This window comes from Mustela nigripes, chromosome 12 (genome assembly GCF_022355385.1).
Source record: "Mustela nigripes isolate SB6536 chromosome 12, MUSNIG.SB6536, whole genome shotgun sequence".
NCBI classification, from domain to species: domain Eukaryota; kingdom Metazoa; phylum Chordata; class Mammalia; order Carnivora; family Mustelidae; genus Mustela; species Mustela nigripes.
Genome location: NC_081568.1, coordinates 6,896,699 through 6,923,343, shown reverse-complemented (window position 1 = coordinate 6,923,343; position 26,645 = coordinate 6,896,699). Strand labels below are relative to the sequence as shown.

At 43.3% G+C, this 26,645-nt stretch overlaps 1 protein-coding gene across 2 annotated transcripts in view; it reads left to right on the top strand.

Moving 5' to 3' along the window:
- Window positions 1-26,645, top strand: part of SEMA5A (semaphorin 5A) — a 444,506-nt gene that overhangs the window by 272,117 nt on the left and 145,744 nt on the right. For both annotated transcript variants that reach the window (XR_009407368.1, XM_059416873.1), the window contains exon 7: window positions 23,047-23,109. Coding sequence is in view for 1 of the 2 variants with exons in the window: in XM_059416873.1 (XP_059272856.1) it covers window positions 23,047-23,109 (63 nt within the window). In the remaining variant the exon portion in view is untranslated. The remainder of the gene's footprint in view (window positions 1-23,046; window positions 23,110-26,645) is intronic.

Here is a 26,645-nt window from a genome sequence, read left to right as displayed (position 1 = left end):
CTTTATTTACCTGGTAGGAGGCTCAGTTGCTGAGTAGGTAAGTCTACTTGGTTCTTGGCCACAGGACACCCTTCCTTTCTCCACCTCTGGGCACCTAACAGGTCACACATCACATCCCCATGTGAATGTTCTTTGCTGTCATTGTCATCCAAAAGCTAGCCTCATTATTTATTTGGCCTCCAGTAGTATATACAATATGATAAAACTAATGATGCATTTCCTTGAATTTAGGTTCTTAAAACCTTGGTCTCCTGGGTCCACTGAGGAAACAATTGGACATTACTACTCCCTGGTGAACTCAGAGGGAGTATGAGTCTGAGGGCGTCTCCCTCCTGACCAGCCTAGAATCTCAAAGCTGAGAATCAGAGGGCAGGCTCTACTCCGCCGATTCATTTGATATCCAGTTAAATTCATTTTCTTATAAAATGGTTCACTAAATGTGTGGCCATATTTTAATTTCCAGTGCTTGGTGCACGGCTCTGGGATTTGCTTGGAACGTTATTGGAATACAGCCCATGCTTTCCTTGGACGCTGGGTGGTTGAAGCTTTTCAACTTCCTTTTCATCACTGCCCCCCCTTCTTTCAGTAAACCCGTCTCCCCTCCCCTTCCCAGCCTTCGCTCCCCGTCTTCCTTCCCGGCTTCACCGCTCCTGTTAGTTCGGCCTTTGTCTTCCCTTTGCACAGTCTCATCCCTCTGGGCTCATCGACGTGTGTTGGGCAGTAACAAGTGCTCTTCAAGAAGAAATAATAGACATAAACTCAAACTAAAGTGATCTATTTTAATGGTACGGCTTTTTTTTGTTATTGTTTCAGTCCATTCTTACAACATAATTCCCCCAAATAGACTTGAATTTGAGGTTGTTTATATCTTTCTCGAGGAGTCCACAGAGTTTGTTTTTTTCTTAAAAAGAAACTAGGCACCACGCCACCATTTGAGAGTTTCTAATCCTCCAGTTAGTTTAAAGACAACCACAAAAGTAGATTTACAAGCTAAATTCTTCTTATCAATCTTTGCAGGGGAGGTAGCGAGAGGTGAGGCCAGCCCATGTTTGAGGAAAAATAAATCATCATAAGCCCTTGTGGCTGGTTTCTGCAAGGAGGCATATGGAGAAACACCCAGGTGAAGAGGGGAAAGGTGGGTGTGGACAGATGTGTTGAAGAGCAGCTCCTGTGGGCAACCATCCAGGTGTAATCCATGAGAATAGCTGGATTTTTACAGGTCGTAAGCATTAATGACCATGTTTCCTTTTGTTTTGCAAGAACCTAAATTCAAGGCATAGAAAAAAGGTTAATGGCAGTGTGCGGGTGTTGTTGAATGAGGTTCTTGTCCCAGGGACTTAAAGAATGAATCTCAAGGACAAAGGTGAGTGAGTAAAGCCATATAGTTTTATTAAACAAGAATACAGGAAGAAAAATCTTTCAGGGGTCCCGACAGGGCTTTTAGGGTTGATCTTTTATTGGAGGCTAACCAGGGAACTTAAATCCTTGTAACTGTCTCTTCTGATAGCACCTTGAGGAAGGACTAGTGATAACACCTTTAGTGGCTTACTTCCTTTGTAGGGTCTGTAATTCTTTGTTGGTCACATGTGACTATTAAAATAAGATCCCACTTCTGACACTTAGAGCAGGGTGGTCTGGTTTGTTCCCTTATCTCTGGTTTCCTTAAACCTCTCTGTTTTGGAGATTCGCATGAACCTGATCCCATAACCCCCTACCTATCTCTCCCTACCGAGACCTTCCTGTCCCTTACTTAGTAAGAACCTTGAGATGTATATTGGTGGTCATATATACATATGATTGCCAACATGTATTCTGGGGCGGGAATGGAGGGGAGTAGTGGAAGCTTCCAAAGGGATTTTTTTTAAAAGATTTTATTTATTTATTTAATAAATAAATCCAATTAATTAATTAATTTATTAAAGATTTTATTTGTTTATTTATTTGACAGAGAGATAGAGCACAAGTAGGCAGAGTGGCAGGCAGAGGGAGAGGGAGAAGCAGGGAGCCCAATATGGGACTCAATCCCAGGACCCTGGGATCATGACCTGAGCTGAAGGCAGACAGTGATCTGACTGAGCCACCCAGGTGCCCTCCAAAGGGATTTTTATATGTTAAAATAGGCTTACAGGATCCTGAGGATCAGGCTAAGATTGCTTGCTGCCCTTAGCGAAGTGTCAACATCCAAAGTGTCAACTTGCGTCCCTAGGGGAATGACACTCTGCCTGTTTCAAGGGACTTTCAGTGGGCTGTAAGTAGTAAGGAAATTTGATAATTTTTCTTCTGCCTTTGTTTCTCATATCATCCTGATAGCTTTGGTGACTTTGGTGGACAGAGTGGAAGAGCAGGGGGTGGTTTTATTCCTTTCGCCATTGGATCTGCTTCTACTTAACAACATTTCTGATATTAGTGGGTGTTTTCCCCGACACTAACCAATTCAACAACTCCTTGGAGACACAAACTGGGTGTCCTAAATTTCAATTTATTTCTGACATTAGCTTTCTGGAATTCCTCAGGATTCCTCAGACCCCATAGAGTAAAGCCTCAGTCCCAGAAGAGTAGTCTCTCTGTCAGATGCCCGTCACAAGTCCTAATGTTCACCTAGACTTTTTACCAGCTTACTCTAAATCGGGCTTCTCTCTCCCCCACCCCAAGTTCGATAATTTGCTAGAAATGGCTCATATAACTCTGGAAAACACTTTACTTAAGTTTGCCAGTTTATTATAAAACATACGGTTCAGGGACAACCAACTGGAAGAGTTGCATGGGACAAAGCAATGGGGGTGGTGATACGTGGTGGGCCCACAACCCTCATCTTCTCTACACCTTAGCATGTTCACCCACCAAGAAGCTATTTAAAACTCATCATGTTCTATAATTATGGAGATTTCTTTCCATCAGCATGATTAATTAAATCATGGTTATTGATGAATGAACTCAATTTTCAGCCCTTTCCTCCTTCTGAAAGCCTATGGGAGGGGCTGTAAATTCCAACCCTCTCCTGGAGTGGTTGCTACTCTTGAGAGCCAGCTGCCATCTTGAAGCCCTCCATGGGCCCACCAAGAGTCAGGTCATTAGCATAAACTCAGGAGTTGTTGAAAGGACCTTCTTATGAATAACAACAAATGTTCTTCTCAGGAGTGTGTTCTTAGGATCCTGAATTCCAAGAGTTTTCAAAGCTCTGTGTTGGGAACTAGCAGGGTAAGGAAACAAAGACCAAGGATATGTTCCTCCTGCTGTCACATACTGATAATAAATTTTCAATAATTCCTTAACACACAGAACTGTTTGTTCCAGCTTTCTCCAAATATTGCAATAATCTATTAACATTTTGAACAGATTTTGTGGGTTTTTTTTTTTTTTTTTTTTTTTTTGGCAGATATTTTCCCTTTTTTTTTTTTTTTCTGACTGATGATGAAGCTTTTCTGAACATTTGGAATTCCTTAGACATTTACATGAAATTTAATTTTCAAATCTCTCCCTGAGCCAAAAAAAAAAAAAAATCTCGTCAACACACGTGGAAATATTTGTTACTCTGAACCTTTCAAGAATATTAAAAGCACACTTGCACCCGCTAGCTGTGTGTGTTTCTCCCTTCCATTGTAGCTGTTTCCAAGCTACATGCCGATACCTGGAGGATTAGGATAGGATGAGAAAGGATTTTTAAGAAATAATCGGAATCATGGGGCGCCTGGGTGGCTCAGTGGGTTAAGCCGCTGCCTTCGGCTCAGGTCATGATCTCGGAGTCCGGGATCGAGTCCCGCATCGGGCTCTCTGCTCAGCAGAGAGCCTGCTTCCCTCTCTCTCTCTGCCTGCCTCTCCGTCTACTTGTGATTTCTCTCTGTCAAATAAATAAATAAAATCTTAAAAAAAAAAAAAGAAAGAATTGGAATCATTAAGCAGCTAACAGTTTGCAGGCTTACTGTGTGCAGGATGTATATTCAAGACCATTTCAAAATTCTCCTTCATATTTGCCACAGCCCTTCGAGGATCTTGGTATTTATTATATCCATTAAGCAATGAGGAATGATGAGAATGAGAGAAAGACAAAGATTCTTCTAAATTACGTCGTAGCCAGGATTCAGCCTAGCTCTCCCTTCCCCTAGATAAACCCAAGAGTGGCTGGAGAATAGGACCTTCATGGTTTCACAAAGGAGGAGAGAGGGACCTGTGACTTTGCTTTTAAGTCTCCAAGTGGAGAAGACAGACAGATAGCCAGACCTACCGTGTCCCCTTCTGGATTAGCTGCCTGCCAGCCTGACTCTCCATCTTCATTAGGTCACCGAACAGCGTGCCCGAGACTGAGCAGGTTTGATCGATACATTTTTGACCCAATAGTCAGGCTTTTCATTGCACAGGAGAATTTTGCTTCACTGAGGCTTCTAATTGAAGAACTCAAATAAATCTGTAGAATTATGCCTCAGACTAGCATTTGAGAAGGCAGTTGAAGGGAAGAGGGTTAGACTTGGAACTTCTCTGGAGATTCTTTCCAAATCAGCATGAATATTTCTATTTTGTTTTTTCATCATGACATCTGACAGCTGATCTCCCCAGGGCTCCTCCTCAGCCATTTTCCAGTATTCAGTCTAAATGAGCATCCAGTAGGTGCAAACCTCTGGGTTTTGCTCTGGGTGCCCAGGCCGCTGGTCTTTGGGCTCAGTGATTTCACCGCAATCACCCTGACCTTTGGCCTTTGGCTGCACTTCTTCCTGCTTCCTGTGGGCCTCGGCCTCTGTGTGCAGAGCTGTCCAGAGGCCAGCCCGTCTCTGCTCCCTCTTGTATGTATGTAATCCATGCATGAACCCTGCTGACCCATCCCATTCGTGCCCCTTGACCTTGCCCCTGGGAAACATCTGGAAGTCATGACCAACACGGGGATGCCAGGCTGACCTGGCTTGGGTTGGGAATCATGAGAGATGCCTTAGGAGTCAAGTGGTGGGAAGGAGGGGCTAGGGGGCCTCATTTATTCTGAACAGTGTTCTCTGGCCTCATCTGCTACAGGGAGAGATAGTAATTAATTTTTTAGGGCCCTGCAGTCTCCATCCATAATATCAACCACATGTTTTGTGATGGAGTGGGGGCATTTTGATGGCTGTTTCCAGGTATAATACAGAAGCTGTGATTTCATTTGACTGACTTGCAGTGAAATTTAATTTGGTATGAAAAATATTGTGTGTGTATGAAATTACACATATATGTATGAAACATGCATATGAAATAGGTAGTTTGTTTGCCAGGTGTGCTAAGCTTTACTTTTCCCCCTTCGAGTAGTCTTGTGGCATTCTCTCCAGTGTGATAGTACATGAGCCATGTGTCCTATGGAAGTAAAGGGTGACCTGATTTTCACCCATGGGGCAGTCTGAAGGTCTTCAGTGTAGGCTCCTGTGCTGAGATGGTGATGAAGGAATTTTCTCTGTGTTTCTTACCTGGGGAGGAGTTATTCTCTGGATTGCTGCCAGATGCAAAACTCGTTGGGGCCGGGTGTTGACTCCTACCACCCAGCTTATTCCTCATATACCCACTGGGTCAGCAAATCCATTAATGGTAAGAAATGAGCTTTCCAGTTCCTGAGGAAGACCAAAGACTCCAAGTGCAACTCTTCCTACTGAGTTACTTTGCCCTAGAACTTACAGAGAGTTTCCACATCTATCTCTTAGTATCTCACAACAGTCTTAGGAAACAGGAAGTGCAAGGATTATTGTTCCCATTGTATGGATGTGAAGATTGAGTTTCAGAAATGCAAAATGATTAACCTAAAAACCTCACTCTTCTTGGACCTCATGGTCTTAAAACCTGTGGTGAAGTTTTGCCTTGAAACTATTGCCCTCTGCTCAGAAAGTTCCTAAAAGAAAGTCATTGTGCCTTTCTGAACTTCTAGATTCATGACTTCTTTCAACACATATTTAATTAAGATGTGCTTTGTGGTGGTCAGACTTCCAAGGGCAGGAAGTAAAATGGTGACCAAAGGAAAGGACTTTCTTCTCTTAGAAGTTTGATTATAGTTGGAAATGAACATTCAAGCAATTAATAGTTAAGGAAAGGGTTAGAATATGATCAGTCTGCTGCCAGGAATACAAATGCAGCAATCCAGTGGACAGTATCATTAGAGCGTCTGTATGTTAGGTGGGCAGCACCAGCCCACCTCTAGGGTGAAAAGGGTGAATTAACATCTGAGTAATGAGACATGGGGTGGAGGTGAGAGGAAGGGACTTCTGGAGCGGGAGACCGGGAAATCCAAAGGTCCAGAAGACGGAACGACCTTGGCAGCCCGAAAGAATATAGAGAAGTTTAGAGTTGCTGGATCACAGTGGTCAAGGGGCAGAGGGATGAGATTGCACATGGTCTGAGAATTGGGGACAAGATCTCGTGATATTTATGAGCAAGGCTGAGGACCCTAGATTTTGAGCACAATACCAAGCCTGTGGAAGATATGAGACGCGACCTAATATTCATGTTGGAAAGGTACGTTGGTTGAGGTGTAGAGAAATGGTTGTGGTTGTGATGGAGCAAGACTGCAAGAACACCACCGATTCGGAGATGGTTGCAGTAGTTCAGTCAGGAGATGCCGGTAGAGAAATGGATGGATTTGGGATTTTGTTTGTTTGTTATGGTCAAGAAGGTTTGCTGGTGGATTGCATGTGGGCAGTGAGTAAATGAGGAGAATCGAGGATAGCTTGCCTATTTCTTACCTGAGTGAGTGGTGACAGGAACAGAACCTGGGGGAAAGGCAAGCTGGAGCACACTGAGAGGCATCGTCTGTGGTGACCTGGGTACCATGAGATGCCTTTTTGGCTCTCCTGAGGGATGTGACCAGAAGAGAGAAGGACGAATTGTTGGCAAGGGACAGGGAAGGAGCATATGTGGATGGTTTTTACCCTGACAGGACCACGTGATACTCCCCAAGGAGGAAGGGTTGAGGAGAACCACGGGACCCTCAGACAGATGACAGAGGGATCCCACCTTTGGGGATGCAGAGGGAGACTGGTAAGGAGACTGACAAGGAGCAGCTAGTGAGTGAAGAAGAAAACCTGGCCTTTGTAGGCTTCAGACCTTGGGAAGAAAGTGGTTCTAGAGGGAAGAAGAAGTCCTTTTGAGGACAGAATGCTTAGATAAGTCTAGTGGTGTGATGGACATTGCACTCTGTTGTCCCAGAGAAACAGTTACGGATTATTCATGACCTCAGCGTCATGGTGCTCAAGCCATATGCCAGTTTGTTATAGCAAATCATCCCTCTACATGGTAGCATTTCACGAAAGGGTCTTGGGGTGCCCTTCGTCATACTCATCACACAGCCAGCCCCTGGGCTCAAACCCTGAAGCTTAGTCAGCTCTGGGGAAGGCAGGCTGATGACTTAGCTATTGTGACCTCGTGTTCCATTCCCTTCCCCAAAAGGAGCACCACAAAGCCAAGCTAACCTCTGTGAGCCTCACTCATGTCATCACGTGCCCTTTGTTTCCAGACAGAGATGATTCTAAGGGTCAAGAGAAACCAGGCTTTGTGTTTTCCTCCAAGCCAGCTTCTCTCCCAGATGAGAGAATACTTTCTCACACCACCAGCGCCGTTGGAGTGGAGCGTCTCCAACTGACCTCAGAAAACGAACTTGAGACCTTCTGTCCAGAGCGCGCGCAGCCTTCGGGAGAGTGTGTCCCAGCCTGCCCCTGCACCTGTGCCTCCTGCTTGTTTCTACCACTGAGTCTGCCTTATCCGGGCTGCTGGGGTTTGGTGTCCTGGCTTTCTCCTCACTGGGCTTCAGCTAGGTCTCCTTCTTTCGTGAACTGTTTATTTTCTCATTCGTTTAATCCTTTTCCCTCAGGCATTTTTTTTCTCTTTTTTAAGCTGCATATCTGTTTGTGGTTCAATCTTAGATCCTCCATGTGCTGTCTGACCTTGAGCAGTTGTTTATCATGCCTGTGCCTCAGTTTCCCCTGCCAGTAACTATGGTTAATGTCTTAACATGGGTGAGCTACCGTGTTACCTCAAGGCTTAACATGCTTAAACGTAAAAAGTCCCGTTTTCAGACCCCAGCACCTAAGAGGCTTCATGGTCTGTCCTCTCCCTTCCCAGCTCCAAAGTCCGCTAATCCCCGCCCTTCCTCGTGGGCTTCTGCAGACACGTCTCCTGCAGGTCCCTGCACGAGGGATGCCTTTTCCCTCCTCACAGATACCTTACACGTGTGGCTACTGTGTCCAGCAGGCACGGGCCCCTTTCGTCTGCCCGGAGGAGCTCTGGTTTCTCCTCCATCCCTGCTCCCATGGAAGCCCGGCTGAGTGTGTGCGTGGCTCGCCGTCTTTGCTACCCAGAGTGTTCACTTCTCATTGTTCTCACGCTACATGCATTTACGTCCTGAATGGTATTACAATTACTACCTTCCTTGTCTCTCACCTCTGTTACGCTGAGAATTTCTAAAGTGCAGGAGGCTTTAGGAAGAATCGTGTAACCCACATTCTTTCACGTAATAGGTGCTCAGTAAATATTAGTTGAATATGTTTACAAGTTAAGACGGACGACATAGAAATCTACCGGATCATTAGCATCCCCTGTTTTGGAGAGTCTTCTCGGCATAGAACCAATTAAAATGATGACCGGGGCGCCCGGATGGCTCAGTCAGTTAAGCATCTGACTTCTGGTCTTGGCTCAGGTCATGTGGGGAGTCTGCCTGAAAATTCCCTCTGCCCTTCTCCACCGTTTGCTTGCATGCTCTCTCTCAGATAAATAAATAGATCTTTAGGGGCACCTGGGTGGCTCAGTTGGTTAAGCACCTGCCTTCAGCTTAGGTCGTCATGGTCAAGACCCATGTTGGGCTTCCTGCTCCGCGGAGGAGTCTGCTTCTCCCTCTCCCTCTGCCCCCGCTCGTGAGGTGTCTCTCACTCCCTCTCTCAAATAAATAAGTAAAAACTTTAAAAAAATAAATAGACCTTTAAAAAATGATTGCATAAGTATGGCATAGAGTTTCTGTCCATATGTCACATATGGTGAGTTTGCTAGTATCACACTCAGACCTCGATCACTGTCCTTGTGTTTTTACACACTGGAGGAGAAACTTTACTCTGTCGCCCTAGGATTATTATGCAGTTGCATTTTTGTTTGTCATTGATGTAAAGGGAATATAGAAACTATTCCCTAAGCTATGAGTTTCTTTTTCCTGGAACTCATCATTATTCAAAGGAAAAGCAAATATTAGCAGAGAAGGCTTAGGGATGAAATCTTTTGGAAACACTCAGAGTCTGATGCCTACAAAAGGTGGAATTCTGAGATTCTGTAGGTCACTTGTGGACTTGCTGCATCCATTTTTTTAAAAATAGATTCAATTAAAACTGGGTAATTAAACATTATGTGTCAGCCGAATCACCCAGATTATGTGTTAGCATGAACACAAATCTAACTAATTACGAGTGACATTTGTCAAAACACCACAGAAGGTAAACCAATCAAAATAGTTATAAATAGACTGATAAGGTCTTTGAGTATGCAACAGAAATGGTGAACACCCTGAGACAGAGATCGTTCTCCAAACGAGGAATCATTTCTCAATTAGAAAGCAATTAAATATTTTATATTTGTTATTTGGATGTATGTGTATGTGGTTTGATTTTCACCACTGCAATAATCCTGAGAAAATAATTAAGAGACCTAATTATCCATCACTGTAATCCATTAAACCAGTTGCCCTTGGGAGCACATCTATAGATGTGTAGGGGGAAACGTTATCTTATTTAGAGAAACAAAGAAGAAAAATCTACTTCTCTTGATATCAGCCTAATCGGAACTATAGGCATTAGGGAGTGAGGAGAACTCAGCATGAGTTGTTTCAGAGATATAAGTGCTCTTAGGGTATGGCTGTTCTAGAAAATACTGCACGGAAAGCACAGTGCTTCTCCACAACCTGTGTGATGGCTTTGGCTTCCCTCTTTAATAACGGTTCTATTGCCAGCCTTGGGACCATTTAGGGAGACTCCAAAAGTCTGTGTCCTCCAGTAAGAGGACAGCAGTGGGAACTGTGAGACTGTTTGGGGTCACGGAATAGAGACTGAGGGAAGAGGTAGGCTAGCTCCCACCGAGGCTAAGAAGCCAGGAGTTCACCAGGTCCCACCACTCCTTGTTCTCGTCTTTCCGGGCCCTGGTGGTGCCAGTGGTCGCACTTCGTCAGAGGTCCCCTGCCCCGTGCCGTGAGAGAAAGGGCTTGATCTCCATGTTACATGTGTGGGGCTAAGGACCCTCCTTTTCACTGGGATGGGAGGGACATGGAACCTTAGACTCTCAGACTGGAAGTTCAAGTGTGTTCCCTTGGCCACGTCTTCGTGATGTGTGGGTCCTTCATGCCGTCTCCAGGGCACTGGGCTCTGTAGACCGTGGTGCTCATCAACTCAACTTGCATGTTTCTCTCTGGGATAGTGTTCCTTTATTCTCCCAAATCCAGTACATAAACCGACTTTGGGAATATAACCCAGTGTGAATTATCTCTATGTAGTTCAGTATCTTTACCCCAGTGTGATGTGCTAGAAGATGGGATTGTTACACCCTGATGGCTCATCTATGCTCTTTGTCTTGCCTTTGATAGCATTCCCTCTGGGTTCGGATAATTCCACGGAATTGCGGAGTGATAGGCTACTCTCCATTAAATTCGTTTTTGTGTTTTGAGGGCCTTTTCAGGACGCAGGGTGGGCGGGCTTGCCAGCCGTAATGAGATCATATGGAATCAACATTGAAGCTGTTAATGGTTTTGTCAGAAATCTCTGTAATGACAAGGTGAAGAGGCATCATCTGTTCAAACAAACCATTTTATTTCTCTTTTCCCACCAAGGGCTTTTCCCATTAGCAACATATTTTTATTTCCTCTGACAAGTTCAAAGCAAGCCCAGTCAGTCTTTCAATAGGACCCTGGTGAGGCAGGAAGGAATTAGGAGTCTGGGAGGTCCTGGAGCCCTGCTCACTGAAAGATGGGGCCAAAGCACATGGCTAAGATAATGGAGGCTGAAGCCAGATGACCTGAGTTCAAATCCTGCACCATCACCTAATAGCTCGGGGATGTTGGGTCAGTCTCTCCCCTGCCACCTGCCATGTACGTGAGTCTGATGGTAGTGCCTGTTTCTCACGGCTTTTGGGAGGAGACTGTGTGTAGTGCAGGGCAGAAGTTAGTAGACCTCATCCCTATTAGGAGCTCTGCGATATTTTCCCAGATGTAACTTGCTGGTGCTCTTGTAGGATATTTTATTGTCCTGCCTTGTCTGATTTCCGGTTTCTGCTGTTGCTGTGCTCTTCTGTATACCTGTTATGCTGGAAACACCGTGTCAGCTCCAGACTGAGCCAGAACTGCCGGCAGCAGGGGCTTATCTGTTGGGTCTCCTGGAACTCAGTCAACACTTGAAAAATCATGGACCCAAAGTGGTCCTGAAAAATAGCATGAAATTTCCTCTGTTGATATTGAGAATTATGAGACCCAAGTCTACCTGAAACTTTAGCATTAAGTCTGAATTTGGCTGGTCTGAAAGCAGAATAAATATTAGCTTTTTAATAGCATACTTCTTTCTGAATTTTCCACATGTGTGAAAAATCGAAGAGAAATCTAAGCCTAACAGATGCAAAAAAACTTAATTTTTCTTCTTTTCTATTTTTCTTGTTTTCTTCCAGTTATAAATTTCGACTCTTTAGTCCTGTATGTTAAAGGTTATGTTTTCCCGAATTTTGCATTTCTGTTCTTTACTTAATCACATGGGCTGGACTCAGGACAGGGAATTCAAGCCAATAAGTCATGATCATTTTACTTTAAAGGTGAAGTTCCTGAGCTAAACTAGCATGAATTTCCCTAGTGTTAGCCATACCTTTCATGTGATTGATATGGTTTGCTTCCTTGTTGGTTGGTTGGTTTGTTTTTGTTTTTGCAGTTAGTTTGGAAAAACCAGAATCTATTACCAATGAACTGAAAGTGTATTTGATCAAAAGTGTAGTGACCCAAATAGCCTATGAATCTGTGTGGGTTTTTTTTTTTTTTCTTTTTGGTCAACTACTTTGCTATTCGGGAAATAGATTTATTATCCTGTTACGTTTTTCTTCAGCCAGCATGGTAAAGGTAGGTTTATTTTTCTAGGACTAAAGTTACTTAGCAGGCTGGAAAGAAGGCAGTCCGGAATCGTGCGTGGCCCCCGGTGGGAGTGGGAGGGAATGAGTTTCCTATTTCAGATGAGACCGACGTGGGCTACTGATGTCCACCCAGTGGTCAGGTCGGGCGTGTGGCATCCCCCTCACCTCAACATCTACTTTTTCAGCGCCTGGTGCTCTTCCCACGGAAGAGTGGGGTCCCCCTTCTGTCCACGGTCCTCCTGTTGTCCCTGCTTTTCTCAGTCTCTCGCATGCCTGCTGGTGGCCCGCCAGTCAGCCTCGCACCAGTGTCTTGTTGGCTGCCGCCCTCCACCCCGGGCCCTGGCACGCCCGAGAAGTCTTTCTCACTGACTCACCAACCTGTGCTGGCGTCTTACTTCCCAGCTGCCCCACAGCTTTTCTTGGCTCATGAGAAGCTCTGGACTCAGGGGCCCGGTTCGTCCTGTCCTGAGCTGCGTTCCAACCTGCGAAGACCCTTCTGTCTCCAGGCTCTGCCTTCTTTCCCATGCAAGGGAATATTTGAGGTTCCAGGAAATGGGATGTGGCTAATTTTGGGGGGACCTTATTCTACTGACCACAGTGTCTCACTCTGACATGCACGGATGTGTGTCTCTGGGCCCCACCAGAGCCATCCGGCACAGTTCCTTCATAGGAAGTTGGGGGAATTACAACGTTTGGCAATGAATGGCCAACTCCCGCTGGTCAGATAGCAAAGATGCTACTGAGAATGGACGAAAGGGGGAGGGGGAAGATGAGTGATGTTCACCGGAATTTGTTGTAAAATTAGACCAAAGAATTTCCATTTTCAAACAAAATATCCTAGACGTTACATGTATCAAAAAACCACCTGGTTTTGGCACGTGGGTGGCTTAGGCAGTTAAACACCAGATTCTTGATTTTAGTGCCGGTCATGATCTTAGGATCGTGAGGTCGAGCCCAGCATTAGGCTCTGTGCTCGGTGTAGAATTTGCTGAAGGTTCTCTCTCTTCCTCTGCCTCTTGTACTGCACACACACACACTCTCTCGGTCTCAAATAAATAAATAAAGTCTTAAAAAAGAAAACAAAACACGTCTTATTCTCATACTTGAAACACTTCTGGACTTCTTTCCTGGATAGAACTCTTTCTCATCTAAGGTTTTGGTAATAGTTGTGATAATATTTTAGGACTTTCCTCTCATAAGTGAACGGAGTATACTACAGAAGAGAGACAAATGTTTGAGAAAATAAATGGCAAACTCACAAAGTACTGTTTACTGCTAAATTATTTGATTTAATAAGTTCTAGAGGATATTCATGAAATTATGAGAATGTTAAAATATTAACTAGGAAATGAATATATCAATAATGTTCATTAAGTTCTCATTTAACATTGTGATCATATTATAAATAATGTTTCTTGAACAGAAGTATATCATTCTGTTTCAGAGTTTATTTAAAAGAAGAAGGAAGTGTAACTTCCCAGATGTACATCAGAAAACAAATTTTATTGTTCATTTCTCTCAGCTCCAAACGAAAATTTATGGAAATACTGCTGAATAAGGCTCATAAAAAGGGTTTTCAATATATCCTGAGATTTGGCAAATAGATCGATATGTTCGGAAACTGGGACTAAAGACATTCTTGGTAGTGGTAGCATGCGTCTCAGGAAACAGGCATTTATAATGTGAAAAATAAATAAATTCTGAGTGGTTGGCTCAGCGGATATAAAATAATTCCTCAGTAAGCATCTATAATCTGGCCTTTCTATGCACCCCAGTGAATCAGTGCATACATCTTAACTCTGAACTGCAGAAAAAAGTAATCGTGTATGAGGTGTTGTTTGTTTTCATGAAGCCAATATAAAAAAAAAAAAAACAAACCAGAAAATATCGCTGGAAAAAACTAAAAACAATACTCATCTAGTTAAATGTGTGTTGCCTCTTAAGCTGACATTTATGTAGAAGGTCTTCATTAGGATTCAGCCAGAATATACAAAAATGAGACCCAAACTGATGACCGCAACGTAAGTGAACTCAGAGTTCTAGCAAGTGAACAGACACGCAAAAAGTCACAAGTGGTAGGTGAGGTGTATAAAAATAATCGTGTCTCTGCATCTTCATTTACATTCATGCTACGGTTGCTGGAATCTTCTTCTCCGTCAGTTTCACGTTGTCTCAAAATAGAGACCGTGGTCCTTCTTATTGCTTGTGTGATACGTTCCCTTTGAACCTTGACCCTTCCCAAGTGATATCCTATTCTAGAGCTGGGGCGCTCATTCTTATATTTAGGCCACAATTGTCTCTCCACTTTTCCCAACGGCTCGAGAATGATTGCCCGTTGTCAAGTGCTCTGTGTAGGAATGCGTTGGTCCAAGCCATGCTACAAATTTATCCTTGCAAAGACATTTCCAGGACAGCCTTCATTATACCAAGTTGTCCCTAGAGTTGGTCTGTGTCTTACAAATCATCCCATCATCAATGTCTTGCTCATGCTTTTTTTAAATTTATATTTTGCAAGGCCTCACGTCATTGTCAAATAAGTCTTCAAATAGTGTTATGAATTTCAGGAAGGTCTGATGGTTTTCATGACTTTCTAGAATCAGCTCGTTCCCTTTGGGGCACCTCTCTCCATGTATGGAATAAATTTCAAATTTTAATTTGATCATGCTATTATCTATTTAATTTCTAGCAAGCATTACAATTTCTGTTGAGCGCTACAGATATTTTGGTATTTAAATGGCATCATCTCTATGATGTATGTTTTCAAAAAACATACAGAGAGAAAATATGTTAGAAGCAACAGTTTTCCCACCAAAACTGGAAACTTAAAAAAAGCAAGTCCTTGAGAAGTCAGTTTGCTCCAATGGCAACCCTGACCCCATGCTTGATTGACTTTGAATTGAGTTTCTTATGTACTAATATTTCAGGAAATTTAGGTATAAAAATAGTCCTTCCTCTAGTAATTGGATTTTTTTTCCAATTACTGGTTAGGCTGACAAATTGTACAGGATGCCATTTTTTAAATCAGTCCCACTTGGATCTACAAGTTAGGCTGACAAATTGTACAGGATGCCATTTTTTAAATCAGTCCCACTTGGATCTACCAAAATAATTTTTTTGAAACCCAAAGCAGCTTTCGGTACTAGGTGTACCTTCCAGTCTCATTTTAGTTAATAGCACCATTTTTTTTTCATTTTATTTTATTTATTTTCAGTGTTCCAGAATTCATTGTTTATATACCACACCCATTAATAACACCATTTTTGAAGTTAACAATTGTTTGCTGCCTCAAGGTCTATCATAATTTAAAATATTATACCGTATTTTATAGTATCTTTGGATATTAGGCTCATTCCTAAAGTACATTTTTCCCCCAGATCATCCCAGTGGGGCTCATCCGTGTTCAGGAATAGGCTTATTAGAACTTGTCCTCCATGACTTTGTTTTTCTGCCTCCTCAGGGCCATTCTAAGCATTTAAATTGGATATCAGAGGTGCCTGGGACCTTTAAACCAAATACGTTAAATACACTTCCTGGAACCCCAGGGTTCCAGAGGTGCTCAGGGGTTTTCTACATTACGTATGTTTTCAGTCTACTGTTTAAAAATCATTACACTAATATACATAATATGCAAAATGTTTAGGCACTAGAAACCCTCAGTGAATTAACTTCTATTATAACATTACCTGGATTACTTGGTTTATTGTAGAGCATAGAAGAAAGTGACTGTTTTTATTTCAGAATATACTCCACATTAACTGGGCTTCCAAGGTGGCCTTATTTTTTACTGCTTAATTCGTGTAAATCACTATTATTTCAAAAGTAGACAACACAAACAAAATACAGAAATAATTAGATACTGAGTGCTATGACTCAGTGGTCATTTGTTCTTACATTTTACTAATGATTTACTGCTATAATCACTCATTTATAAAGCATGACTTTGGTAAAGGCCACATTTGCTTTCTTTTCTATGAGATTGTGCGTAGGAATTAGAGACATGAGCTTGATCTTAGCAACTCTTACTACACACCTCGCCAGAGGCAAGGGAAACAAAACCAAAAATGAACTGTTGCAACTCCATCAAGATCAAAAGCTTCTACATGGTGAGGAAAGCAGTCGGCAAAACCAAAAGGCAGCCTATAGAATGGGAGAGGATATTTGCAAAGGTCCCATCTGATAAAGGGTTAGTGTCTAAAATCTATAAAGAACTTATCATACTCAATACCCAAAAAAACAACCCAGGTAAGAAATGGGCAGAAGACATGAGCAGACACTTTTCCAAAGAAGACCTCCAGCTGACCAACAGACCCCATGAAAAGATGCTCAGCGTCACACATCATCAGGGAAATGTGACTCAAACCCACCGTGAGATGCCACCTCATACCGGTCCGAATGGCTAAAATTAACACACAAGGGACAGCAGATGCTGGTGAGGATGTGGAGAAAGGGGAACCCTCTTGAATTGCTGCTGGTGTAAACTGTGCAGCTGCTCTGGAAAAGAGCATGGAGATTCCTCGCAACACTAAAAACAGAGCTACCCTATAGCCAGGCAGTCCAATTACTAGGTATTTACCCAAACAGAACAAACACACAGATTCAAAGTTAGTAGTGGCATTTTCAACAATGGCCAAAGTGTGGAGATTGCACAGATATTCACTGACTGATGAATGGGTCAAGAATATTTATCTCTATCTCTATCTCTCTATAATTACGCAGCCATCAAAAGGAATGAAATCTTGCCGTTTGCAATGATGTGGATGGAACTAGAGTGTATTATGCGAAGAGAAATACTCCAGAGAAAGAAGAATACCATGTGATTTCTGTAGGTCAGAAGACAGTGGTTTAGAGCAAAGGCTTCGATCCAAATTCAGATACTGATGTCCCACTTACTCTTTTGGGGCTTTATGGTATGTTATTTAGCCGATGTTCTCTTCCAGAATATTATGGTGATTTATCTCCCATGTAAAATTATAGAGACACTGAACTTAGAAAATGTATACAAAGCATCCAGCTCTGTGGTCCGCACAATGAGAGTTTCGTCAATTGTTTTCAGTATTTTGCCTAAGATTTGGCAGCTGATTTCTAGCAAAGCGGGGACCTCATTTATGTACTGCAGTTGTCAATCTCAGACTCTTACTTTTATGTCACACTGTCTTGTACTGGGGTGAATGGTGTCCTTCCAAAATTCGTGTCCCCCCTCAGATCCTCAGAAGATGACCTTATCTAGAGGTAGGGGACTTGCATATGTAATCAGCTGCAGGAGATTTTCTTAGAGTGGGGTGGACCTTAAACAAAGACCACTGTCCTTGTAGGAAGACAACATTTGGACAAAGAGGCAGAGAGGCTGGAGTGATGCTTCCATAAATCCTGCAACCCTCAGCAGGGCTACTAGCCTCCACCTGGGACTCCTGTTTCTCCTGGGACTCCAGAAGGACCAACCCTGCTGGCACTTTGATTGAGACTTCTAGCCTTGGGAACTGCAAGGGAATAAGTTTCTATGGTTTAAAGCCCCTCATCTATGCTACTTTGTCATGACAGCCCTAGGAAGCTAATATACTGTCTACTCAATTAAAGAACAACCCTCAGTTTAACAAGATCCAGCGAGAGCTCCTGGGTGGCTCAGTCAGGTAAATGTTTGACTCTTGGTGTCAGGATTTCAGGGTTGTGGGATTGGGCCCCATGTTGGGCTTGGTGCTCAGTGCCGAGGCTGCTTGTCCCTCTCCCTCTGTTCACCCTCCCGGCTCGTGCTCTCTCTTTGAAATAAATAAAATCTTAAAAAGACCCACTGAAAAACAACAGGCCCAGTAAGCATTTAACAGGTTGGGAATTTCACTGTACAGCTATTGAAAATAAATCTGATTTGGAACAAGATCTCGGGTTTTCATATAAGGATTTTAAAAATGGCAGTAACACATTTTTTATGGTGTTTCCAAAGTAAGCTGTATCTGTAATCTTGGATGACGTCGGTGTCATGATAATCAAAAACTAGTCATTGAGTAATAGGACCGCTGCCCCCTTACAGTTCTCTGACTCGGAGGCCACCTGTGAGAGCGGAGAGGACTTACGTGTTTGCTGTGGACACAAAAACAAATGTGCCACAAATTGATGTTGAAAGCAAATATGCAGTAGATGCTAGGAAATAAAAGCAGAGGAATGTGGAATGAATCCTTCCCAAGTGACGAAACTCTCCATCCCTTTCTGTCTTTCGATGCACACCATTCCGTCTCAAATTTGCCGTGTTGTGAACCTGTCATGTGCGGCCACCAACAGTAATTCCTGGACATGTCTCTGCATCAGGGTAACTGGATTAACACCTATTGAAGTTGCATAAAGATCAGGTTATTTCAAGTTCCAACTTATTTGTGTTTTGCCTCTGTTTTGAACAAGGATACGGTCTCCCATTGCCTGGCAATGTGTTTATAGTTGCTCTCACGATTTAACATTCTCCGGCATTTCGCAGAAATACATGACATGAGAGTGTGAATGCAATGTATAAAAAAAAATAAGCCCTCAGGTGGTTGTTAATTTTTGGCACTGTGTAATTAAACTAGTTTTTTTTAATGTTATCTTTTGCCAGTATCTAATTAGCAAAGCCATCTGCTGAAAGAGTAGTGGCCCATCTGCCTAGAATGTTGTTCTCTTCATTTTTATGAAAAGTATCTGCCTTTGCGGGTCCCTGTCTAATTAACTTCTCTCACTGCGGAATGTGATAATACACAGCTTTGTTTATATACTTCGGAGAACTGTGGATTTATATGTATGTAACACGTACATAGAAAGAGCCAGTCTTTTTTCTTTCCCACTTTTGATTTGCTCCCGGGATCGGAGCTCCGTTTATCATAACTTGAGCGTATGTGTGTGCGTGACGGGGAGGGGGGGGACTGTGCCATGTTTCCTTCTATCCCAGGGTGCCTGCGGAGATCAAATGATATTCTCTAGACGTACTCCATTTCCTTTTCCGTCTGTCTATAGCACTGTGGCTTCTGGAAAGTTGATGATGTTGTAAGTTCCAGGTTATCTCTGGATCTGAAATGAGCATGGCTGTTGGAACAATGGAAATGACCATGGTGAAGTTCTCAGAGTTAGCAAGATGTCGTCCAGACTGATGGAAGACACTCACTAATGTCTGACGTATGCATATACCACCCATGTCTGTTTCTCCTCCAACAGAATTACCTAACACACAGTGCCTTGCACTTGGTAGGTGGGTGCTTTGTAACCACGTATGACATGAGAGAGAGAATGAATGCAAATGCATAAAGCAAAGCTTCTGTAGGTCCTTGACGAGCACAGATGTTATTGGCCTATATTTACAGACCAAACAAACAAACAAAAAAGATTCTGCAAACGGAAATCTTCCTGTCTTTTAAGATGTAGATGCTCCATACTTTTCACCTACTGTGTATAGCCTAGATATCCAGATAACTGCACTCTCACTGCTGCCTGTCTGCTGCCAAAAAATACAATGAAGATTAAATGCAGAATGGAATAGGGAATTCAGTTTTGTTTTTTTTTTTTTTCTTCTCTGAGGGGCTATTGTGCAATAGAAAAAGACAAGAGATGATAAAAATTAGATTTAAAAAAACCCCACAGAGACTCAGAAAATAAGATCACGCATGTTGTACTGAGATCCAGGTTGTAGCGTGTGCATGCCGTTGGATGTGTTTCGACTGTCCTAAAGACAGGTTTGTGTAGATGGAAAAGTGTCTTGAAACAAAGTCAACTGGAAAGGTGGCTTCACAAATCAGAGGTGGGATTTGTTCCAGAATTATGATGCATGAAAGAGTAACAAGGCTCTCCTGTGAGAAAATAGTGAGAAGACTGGGTTAAGAGAAATTTAATTTATTAGAACAATTCTTGTGGAATAAAGAAAGTTATGACCAGGTTAGAACATAATATAATTTCACACGGGATGAGTAAGTTTGAGAAATGAACTCTGGTGCACGAGGACTCTACTGATAGAGTTCTCTCTAACAGAAGTGCTTTTTCCCCCCATCGTTGTGAAATGGTCAAATAGGACGAGTTCAGTTGATGGAGAGAACAGAATGACACTGTCGGATCAACACCCTATTTTAGCCTAATCTGCAGAAGACATGTCTTCCCACTGCGTTCTTTGATAAATTCTGTGACATCCAGTAATATTTGTGGAGCCCTACAATAGGCAGGAACGGACTGCTGTTCCCAATATAAGTCTTGTCTCTCCTGTCCTCTGTTCAAGTAGGAAGTGAATCAGCAGAAAAGCTGAACACTCGTGGTCTTCAATTAATTCTGGATTTGAATACTATTGGAAAGCCAGTTATACTGTGATAAAAATGCCTCAGAAGGAACTTTGTTTCTTTTTAATAACTGTCTTCTGAAAAATCTGTAAGATATGTCCTATTTTCTGTTGGTCTAATAAACTTGTGTGTGCAGGTGCTTTTTCTTACTAAACTGGATAAAGTAATGAAATATTCTTGAAAACTCTCCTTTTTTTTATTACTTTCCCATCCAATCCTCGGCCTTCAATTATCTTGAAAACACACAGGCTATTTGGGCATTAGGCAGACTGGGGAAGCTGTTTGTTTGTGATTTTGGTAGAAGGATTTGAACAATTCTGATGATGTCTGATGAGTTTTCTTGCAACCCTGGAACTAACCATGTTCCTCACAGGTCTTACGTTTACTGAAGAGAGAATTAGTATTTAACTTTTAACAAAATTACTGGATTACCAAGGGCCCCTATGAATGCTCTTTATCTAAAGCTTTTTACTTTGTAGTTGTCCTAGTAATTATATATCAAATCCTCCTGGGGACAGCAAGTCAAAGTTGCAATAGCCTTGACTTTGTAAAAGAATGTATTGTAGTGTGTCATTTCTGTTCTGAGTTTAAGTAAAGGCAAAAATAGGGATATCTCTGTATAAATACAAACAGCACAGTCCATTTTATAAACAGATCTAAGAAAGGAAAGGTCCATCTGGAACAATAGGAATGTACTTATTTAATGTGAGTCCCATGGAGACACGCAGATCTGCCACCACACGTGAAGCTCTTATGTCTTCCTGGGAAGTGACATCCCTTGTCGTGTAAGTATTTCTCATCGTACCACAGAGTTCAGGTCATTTGTTTGCATCACATGTTGACTAGCTGGAATTTTATTGTTGCCATTAAACATTATGAACAGGAAGGCATCACAGAAAGAATTAACAAATTCTCTCATCAAATGTTGACACTGACAAAAATCGCTAAGTCGACGCAAGGGAAAGCCGTTAGGATATTGTTTCTGTTTGAAAGACACTGAAGTGGCTCCCTTTAGAACACTTTCTTTTGTGCTCATATTTGGCAAGGAAGATACAGATGCAGAGTTTTGTGTTTTAGTCTCTATTATGTAATGTTTCTTGGAGGACAGTCCCGAGATTCTGGTACATGATTACTTTGTTGCTCTCCTAGGTTTAGGAGAATTAAAAAATATCTTCTTCCTAGAAGTGAGAGTGAAGCCATTATTTTCCTTAATAATATTTGACAGTAGCTTATCTTTGGCTTAGTTTAGTTTATTATTTAACGTTTGTTCAAATTAGCAAAGACGTGTCCCTTGCTTAAATTGTTTTTTTCTGATAATGGGGCCCCTGTGTGGCTCGGTTGGTTAAGTGTACAACTCCTTTTTTTTTTTTTAAGATTTATTTATTTATTTGACAGAGAGAGCGCACACATGCACAAGCCGGGGGAGTGGGAGAGAGAGAAGCAGACCCACTGGTGAGCTGGGAGCCCAATGTGGGGCTCGATCGTAGGACTCTGGGATCATGACCTGAGCCAAAGGCAGATGCTTAACCGACTGAGTGACCTGGTGTCCCCAGTGCACCCCAGTATACATCTCTTGACTTTGGCTCTGGTCAGAATCTTCGGGTTGTGAGATCATGTCTATATTGGGCCCCGCACTGAACTAGGAACCTGCTTAAGATTCTCTCTCTGCCCCTCCCATCCGTCACCCTGCTCATGCTCGCTTGCTCTCTCGCTCTCTCTCCCCCCCCGCCGTCTTTCTCAAAAAAACACAAATTAAAAACAAATTTTTTTCTGATAATGATTTAACTGGTCCTTCAGAAATCCTAAAGTCTTTGGAATTCCAGCTCTGGTAGGAAGCTAAAACACAAATCCACATTCCATATAATAATACAAAAGATAAACAGCTCAGATTCTTAAATTTGTTCCAAGAAGGGATTCACAATCTCAGTGTATAGATCGTTAGTGTTTGTAGGCATCATTTCTTCCCATGAAGTCAGCGCTGTGAACTATGTCAGCCAATCACAGTTGCCCTATATGAGACAGCAGCAGATGTGAGGGGATGCACGTGGACTTGATCGCCGTGAGTCAGGTTCGGAACATTTGGGAAACCATATTCGTGAGCTGTGGTCTAACTCTTGAGTCAGAGGTCCTGCGAGTGTGAAAATTACGGTCTTGTGTACAGTATAGATGCGCTCTTTGCATGAGCTCTTTCCTCACCATTTGCATATAGATCCTGGGAGTGAGGTGGTACGAAATCATCCTCGCTCCATTATCTTTGAATATAGATAAATGACCTACGATAAGCAGAAGATACACATGTCTCATTGAGTGCTTACATCATTTTTGGTCCAGGGCTTGTCTTTTCAGCGTGCTGTGGATCTATCCTGTGGTTTCACCAAAGGGATGCTTTCAATAATTAGGACAATAGCCATCAACTCCCTGCATGGGCCTTTCTTACAGGCATCTAAATATCACACTGCTTCTGCTTAAATACACATACTTGGGGGCAAGTCCTTTAAAATGCTTCAATTTCAAAGAAAATTAGAAGCCCCTATGAGTGAATTTCATAAATTTAGTGTAAATTCTATGTTTGTATGAAAACATCGGTTCCACGGGGTGGCCACATTGCCGAATCTGATTACCAGAGCCTTATTATTTGTCTCCTTTGATTCAGTCAGAACTGTAACAGTCGCTGTCATTTTGGTGTTTCCTACAGGCTGTGGAGTGGGAGTGTGATGAAGCCACCAAGAAGGCCTGTTACAGCAAGGGCAAGTCCAAGGTAAGGAGCACGCGGAAATGCATGCTCACCACCGTTTAGAAGGACTATACATGAAGCATTTTAATATGGGTGTGGTGCATAAACAATGAATTCTGGAACACTGAAAAGAAATTAAAAAAAAAAAAGTCACATGTGGCGTTGAAAAAAAATATGAAGGCTGTTCCTGATGGTACCTTGTAATTCAGAAAATAAAAAAGCAAGTTACAAAATATATGTCGGGTGCCTAGGTGGCTCAGTTGCTTAAGCATCTGCCTTTGGCTCAGGTCATGATCCCAGGGCTCTGGGGTCGAGTCCCACGTTAGACTCCCTGCTCAGTGGGGGGTCTCCTTCTCCCTCTACCCTTGCCCCCTGCTAGTAGTCTCTCTCTCCCTCTTGCTCGCTCATGCTCTCTAACCATCTCTCAAATAAATAGAATCTTTAAGGAAACAGACAAAAATATATGTATAGTAAATTCTCAAGGTTTTAATATTAAATTAAGATTAACCACAGTTTTCAAAAAGGATTCATAATAGAAGAGCAGATCTGATTTGTACCATTAGTCACTAGGCTAAGATATGGAATCATTAGGCTGTGATATTATTTGGAAAAATATGAGCTTGAATTTTAAAAATAACATTTTAATTTCCCCTAATTATATCTTCGAGCTAGTTCCATAAAGTGACTATATATGATAAGTAAAATCTTTATATCAAAAATGATACTTCTTTCTAATTCATCTCAGCATCTCTATAAACTCCCCCTCTCTCTCCTGCACCCACCTCCACTCTTTCCATGTGAAAATCCGCATCCCCAAGTTCCCAAGGAAAGCACAGTTTCTAATTCAGATTGGAAATGCGTTTCCTGAGAGACTGTGCCCTTGTCGACTTGCTTCCAGAGGGTGGAGGGCTGAAAAAGAGCAGAATTCTTCCATCCAGGGAAATCTGGCTCCGAGAAAGTTACGCTGGACCTTCTTGAGGACATTTGTTTGCCGCTGGGGCAGAGGTCCATTCTGTCTTGTTCTGAGAGCGATGGCCTTACTTTATAAGCATGAACCTTTCCAGTGTGAATCCCACTTTGGATCACAGAAGAAAGCAGATGCACAAAGGACCCCAAGTAGGGCTCCCTGTGAAAATGTGAGTCCAGAGCCGAGAGCCTGGGGAAGATCGACGAAATGCAGGAAGTGGACACTGGTCAAAGGCCTTCACGCCATCTGTGTGGGTAAAAGATGTATGTGCTTTATTTTACCCAAGTTCACTGCCCGTTTCCCAGTTAACTAAACCGTTTTGAGAGTCAGACACGGAGGCTGGTCTCGGCAAACTCAGCCACTGGGTTTTCCAAAACTGAATAAAGAGCTGGGAAGAAGGAGGGGGAAAGAAGAAAATGCAGAAAGTGCAGAAAGTGCAGAAAGTGCAGTATCCAGGGAAACACCTGGAGATGCAGAAAGAAAGAAAGCAGGCGGAAATTGATGAAGACAATTTACGGAGAGATCTTTAACCTCAGAAACTGCTTCTGAGATAAATCGTCAGAGACACAAGAAGATGTCAAGACAGCACCAGGTTACAAAAAATCGGAACACTGTCTCCGAAAATGCCCCACAAAATAAAGGATCGGTAACGAATGAGTTCTCTTTACAGAGTTGGGATGAATTATGTGTAAAACCCTGAGAAGGGGCTTTCTCTGTGGTTTGTCTTCTCCTTCCTGGAACGTGTGCATGTCGTGAGGTCCCAGAAGCCTTGTTCCCCGCTCAGCAGCGCCGGGGGAGTTCTTCAGACAAGACCACCTTGTTGCAGTGTGGAGAGGCAGAATCAGCTGGCGCAGTGAGGGGGAAGACAAAATGTTTGCAGAAAGCACTGACCTTTCTCTCTGAGCTTCTAATGCCCTGGTGGTCCCCTTTGCCTAACAACTTGGCGCCTCCCAGCGTGCCCGTGCCCGTGGGCGTGCCTCCTTTTCCCTCCTGGCTTTTCCTCTCCCTTTTCTTTTTGTCTTTATCTTTTCTTTTATTTCTGGTATTTTGGCTCTTCCTTCTCCTCTTTCTTCTGGATCTGTGCACATGCCAATAAGCACAATTTGGTTTTGGGCAACCCAGCAACAAACTTTCTGGATGCCCACCTCAGCGCCCATCTCTGAACAGGGTATAACCCGGCCCCGTGGGGTGGCCAGGCCTTCCGACCTTCCTACCCTACTTTCAAGGAGCCCCTTCTCAAGCGGCCCCCCTGCTTCCGCCTAGTCCACGTTCCTCCTGCCTCCCCCAGTTACCCCCCGGGACTTGTGTCTTTCTCTGCAGGGGTTCCCGGCCCTGCTGCACCTCCGAGTGTACCAGTTACCAACAGCCTTCTGTATTTTCCCTGTCCTGCTGCCTTTTCATTACACCACCCGGGCCCCTGTGCTGGGAGCTGGGCCTTGAGGGTTTCCTGTTGAGCCCAGGACCCAGCCCAAGCTGGAAGGGTAACCCCACTCTCCTCCGAGGAGTGACCAGGCACGTGAGCCCCACACCAGGGTGGTGAACCTCACTAATTCAGGGTTTCTCAGCCTCCTCACTCTTGATGTTCGGGATCCGATCTCTCTTAGTTGTGGGGTCTTTGTCCTGTTCACTGGGGATGTGTAGCCGCATCCCCAGGTCCCCAAGAGATGCTGGCAATACCTCTCTCCCAGTCGTGACAGCCAAAAACAACCAAAAATGTTTCCAGACATGGCCAGACACCGACGTGGTGAAGACCCTACTGTATTTCTCCAAACGCAACTCTTACATGGTCCATGTCACGTGGTTCTCATTTCTTCTAGATCACATTCCCTCGTTGCACAGACTTTTTCCAACAATATCTATTTTCCTCCTCTCTCTGGACATGAGGCTCCCGTGTTCCTTATATCATTTAGGAAAACATCTGGTTATTTATGTAATCATAGAACACTTCTCCTGCTGACGGTCTCCGAATCAGTCAGTGGCTTCATAGAATCAGAGCGGTAGCGTTTTACTCGGAAGTCGTTACTGCCTGGAGAGAGGAGTTGTTTCTGCTGGATCAAAGCTGACCCCTGTTTTGCCTGAAGCGGTGACCATTTGTGACAGTGAACATCAGAAACAAATAGCGAAGAGCATCTTTCATTCCACTGGGTGACGGACACTCGATTGACAGAAGCTGCCCTCCGCTGAGTGTTCTGAGACACAGAAGGAAAACGAGCGAAACAAACACGAGCAAATAAAATGTCCTTCATGTACCACGAGTTTCTGGTTTTAACGGGTTAAAAATGATGGCGAGTCTCAGTCGTTATAGATTGACTGAAACTGCATTTGTAGAGGGAATTTTTTCGCAAACGTAGATTGAGGCAGATGGAGACGGAGTCACACACGGGCGCTGTAAGGAGAGAGCGACGTCCCCCCAAGTGGCATCTGACGCAGTAGCCATCAGGTGAGGGGCCTGAGCCAGCCTCTGGCACACGGAAGAGAAGGAGACATGGCCATTCCTGTGAAAAGAAGCCGCCAGGCCAAACACCGCCTGCCCCAGGGCCAGTCCCAATTCAGACAACCCAAATTTCTCCGTTCTGACAGTTCAAGGGCCCAA